Source organism: Alnus glutinosa, chromosome 7 (assembly GCF_958979055.1).
Source record: "Alnus glutinosa chromosome 7, dhAlnGlut1.1, whole genome shotgun sequence".
NCBI lineage: Eukaryota > Viridiplantae > Streptophyta > Magnoliopsida > Fagales > Betulaceae > Alnus > Alnus glutinosa.
The window spans coordinates 7,836,146-7,840,094 of NC_084892.1; the positions used below are offsets into that span (position 1 = coordinate 7,836,146).

At 38.6% G+C, this 3,949-nt stretch overlaps 1 protein-coding gene across 1 annotated transcript; it reads right to left on the reverse strand.

Moving 5' to 3' along the window:
• Positions 1 to 895: 895 nt before the first annotated feature.
• On the reverse strand, positions 896 to 3,071 carry LOC133873025 (uncharacterized). The gene is made up of 4 exons (XM_062310737.1): positions 2,518 to 3,071; positions 2,287 to 2,345; positions 1,797 to 1,864; positions 896 to 1,681 (listed from the first exon to the last, which is right to left on the reverse strand). Exons 1-4 carry the CDS (start codon positions 2,824 to 2,826, stop codon positions 1,023 to 1,025), a joined length of 1,095 nt encoding a protein of 364 aa, XP_062166721.1. The 5' UTR covers positions 2,827 to 3,071; the 3' UTR covers positions 896 to 1,022.
• Between the last annotated feature and the right edge of the window lie 878 nt (positions 3,072 to 3,949).

Consider the following 3,949-nt stretch of genomic DNA (forward strand, 5'->3'; position numbering starts at 1 on the left):
TTAAAATGGCCTCCCACCCACTTTTTCTCTTTTTTTTTTTTTTTTCATATTGTATTTTTGCAACATTTATACACATCAAACTTGCACTTGTAAAATGACAACTTTCTTATACTTATTTTCTGTGGCCTTAATTTAAAGAATTTTGTATTTTCGGAAACAGATTTGGCATAGGCAACGTAAAAAAAATTACAACATTTTTTCTTTTTCTTTTTCTTTTTTTCAACTGTTTAGATTTAATTTCAAGTTTTTAATGAGAAAGAAAAAGGAAAGCTGCTCTCTAATTTTCTTTACAGCACCTAAGCTAAATCCGAAGATTAAAAAATCCTTATGGAATTAATGCATGAGAAGAGAGAGATGAACAATAAATCTAATTCCCAGAAATAATGAACTTCTCAAAATGAATAATTACAGTACTTTTTCTTCTTCTTAATCTTCTTCTTCCCTATATATTTATGGAGTACTGACTGTTTTAGAACCATAAAATTAACCTTTGAACCTTCACTGGTTCCTTTCATATAATTCGATTTACACCAGGCTTCAAAGTTCAATATACTTAAGTACTTTTAAATATGATTAACAAAAGAATTAACAGTTAACAACTATTTATCTGACTAAAAAAATAGTTAAACAGAACTGGCATGGGAGGAAAGTTGCACATCGTAATTGAGATATTGACAAAATATATATAAAACGAATACTTAGTCAAAAGATATACAGTAAGCATCCAAACTAGTGTCTGCTGGGGTGGTTCCCTACTTAGTATAAAATTAATTAGTTGTTAAAAAGTATATTTATTTGCAAGAAAATCTAAACTCTAGCTCATGTTCTTCTGATCTTCAATATATATATCAAAACCATCAGTACTAAACAAAAGATTAAAGCAAGAAGAAGCTGATGATCATAACTAAAAATACCTTAAAATTACTCAAGCATTAATTGTTATTAATAATAATGTCAAACACAAAATAGCTAGGCCAGATTTGAAAGAAGTTGCACCATGTTGTAAAGCATAACGTCAAACCTTAACCTTCGTAATTGTTATTTTTTCGCTCAAGACACGGAACAATGGTTTGGCCGAGCAAGCTGCTTATGGAACGCGCTTTCACCATCCCAAGCTTCATTCTTTTCTTTGTGACCATCAACGGCTTCTTGTCATCTTCATCATCTTCACCATCACCGTGATCATCATGATTATCTAACACAGAATGCTTTGCTTTGTTTTCCTGCAGTAACGGCGACGAAGGTGCCGATAGTAGCTGATGATCAGATGGCTCATCGTCGTCCATCTTTGGCGCACTGCTAGCCAATGATCGGCTTCGAACGCTAGTCATGCTCCGAAGCCTTCCCTTGCCCAAGTGATGCTCGCACAGAGAATACCCAACAAGTGTCTGTTGGCAACACCTCCATCCTCTCCCATTCACACGACTACACCTAGATCCCTCCATAAGTGCACCACCTCTAGCCCTCTTTTTGGTACTCTCCACACCCTCCTTTGTTTCTTTCTCTCCATCTTCTTCGTTGTCGTTTTGTTGGGCACATTTTTTGTTCATTTTTGTCTTCATCTTAGTCTTCATTTTCTTGTCTTTCTCCATTATCGCGTCCTCGTTTGCTCTCCTCTCAAATGTACTTCTTCTCTTCTTTGGTGGGAATGCTTTCTCTCCATCAAACCATCTCACAGATGCTACATTATTGCAGCCACGTACACAACAACAGGCAACAGCCACATTCATTGAATACTATATATCTAACAGTAGAGATTAATTCTGTGGCTAAATTGCTTTAGCAAATATAATTACCTTGATGGGTGGCAGTTGATTCTGGAAGAACCCAAGTGACTGTTTGTGCGCCCAGGATGCCTCCCTTCCTAAAAGATCCACAACCACATACATAAAATTTTACAGCCTAAGGAAGAACCAAACAAAACCCATAAAAGAAGAGGTGCAATATAGAGCAAAATGCAGTGTAGATGGGGACCAGCAAACCCATGCTAACGTGCACCTCATGGGCATATTAGTTAGCCAAGATAGAGATAAAAAAGAGTAGCTAGATTAGATTAGATGGGAAGGTATGGTGGCTAGTGGCTAGCCAAAGCTCATATAAAAACGCCTTAAACAGTATTTTCTTTTTCCCTTCTTTATTTTATTTTATTTTTTTTGAAAAAATAAAAATAAAAATTCTTATGGGTAAAATCAAGTTATGGGTCTCCGTCTTTTCACCTTTTTTACTACAAGATTTCATGAAAGATGAGAAGAACATGGGTTGGCTTTTTTGGCCTTTCTTTCTTACCTGATATCATTACTCTTCTCTCCCTCGCCCCCTCTCTCATCTTCCCCTTGCAACAACTCCTGAAAAATCACAAGAAATACATGATCCACTCGCCTTAAGGTGCCCCCCATCAGGGAAATTCCTACACTTGCCTCTTTAGGGCACATTGAACCAAAGTGCACCGGACCCCCCACAAAACACACATAAAACTAACAAGAGTAAAAATTAATGAGAAGAGGTTGTTTCACTGACCAAACAATCTTTCTTCATCTTCTTGTCCGCCTTGTGTGCCCCACCAGCGCCATCAGAGCCATCCAAGCCGCTGCCTCCTCCTCCGATCGGCGAGGGACGCTGATTGGGCTGATCAGACGGCTGATTATCAAAGTGGGCGTGTCTATCGGTCGGGTGGGTGAGATTTCCAACTGGGTGTGCGGGTCTTGGGTGTGTGGCGTCGTGGAGTTGGAGTTGCACCACCGGAGACCGGTTCAGGAGGGGATCTGAGAGAGGAACCGGAGATAGAGACGAGAGAGGGAAGGGCACCTGTCTCTTCCGGATCCTCATCGGTGCAAAAGATAAGATTTTGATCTCTCTGAAAGATTTTTTTGGCTGGCTTAAAAGCAAGACCACTCACGCACTCAGACCCAGAAGTGATCTTTCACAGGTCAGATTTCACAGAGGGAAGGAAAGAAAGGAAGAAAGAGAGAGAGAGTGCAAGACCATACACTAGTTCTACTACCACCCCCAAGACCAAGAAATTTTTTTTTTTTTTTTTTTTTATGCTTTTTAATATATTGGGTTCCCTTTCTCTCTCTAACTTTTATTTGTTGCACCAATTGCACCACAGAAAGAAGGGAGGCGTTTCTAAAGGAGGGGGGAGTAGGCACGTGTGGAGGGGCGGCACGTGTGGACGGTGACGGGTGGTGACCGGTTGAGAAGGTAGCCGGTGAGGTGGGGGTGGGGGAGGGGCGAGGGAATCGGGACGAAGAAGGGGACAGGGTACGGACGAGGATGCCAGGGTGGAAGGTGGGAAGAGGAATACAAAATGATGGGAGTTGGGTGGTTTTATCGTTTATACTTTTAAGGAGAGGGGGGGGGGGGGAGAGGAAGCGTGGGTCCCACTCCCACTCCCTCTCTCTCTTAACAACAACAACAACGACCGAGATGCTCTCCGACTGTGCGTTAGCTCTCGCCTCATTTTCTATCCATCAAATAGGATGAGATTTCAGAGATTCCTCTCTAAAGCCCTTTGGCTTTCATCATAATTTCAAATTAGATTAGATTTTCTACCATTTTTATTTTTTATATGAGATTAATTTTAGAAGAAAATTATATATCGTAACAAATAAATTAGCAAAAGTTTAATCGTGATTCATGACCACCCATCTTCTATAATCTCAAGATAATTAACCTAATTTTACATCACAGCTCTATGTGTGAATTGATTAGCACAAGTGTTTAATCAATTTTTTGTTTCATTTAAAATGGTTTAGTATGATATATAACTTAAAAATAAAAAATAAAAAGAATATTACGTTCTAGCCATTAAAAAAATTCAAACATTAAATTTGACAATATCAGAAAATGATTAGTTTCTAATTTTGGTAAATGAGTGGATGAAAATTATATATATAAATTCCAAATTCATTCCCCAAAAAAAATACTCTTTTTAAAAAAGAGTTTTTTC

Bases quoted from the DNA above. Each gene is read 5' to 3' on its own strand.
- LOC133873025 (XM_062310737.1), bottom strand. From the start codon at position 2,826: ATGAGGATCCGGAAGAGACAGGTGCCCTTCCCTCTCTCGTCTCTATCT. The intron at 2,346-2,517 runs GTCAGTGAAACA...GTGATTTTTCAG, and splicing joins AGATGAAGAAAGATTGTTTG to GAGTTGTTGCAAGGGGAAGA. The intron at 1,682-1,796 runs GTAATTATATTT...GCAATAATGTAG, and splicing joins ATCAACTGCCACCCATCAAG to CATCTGTGAGATGGTTTGAT.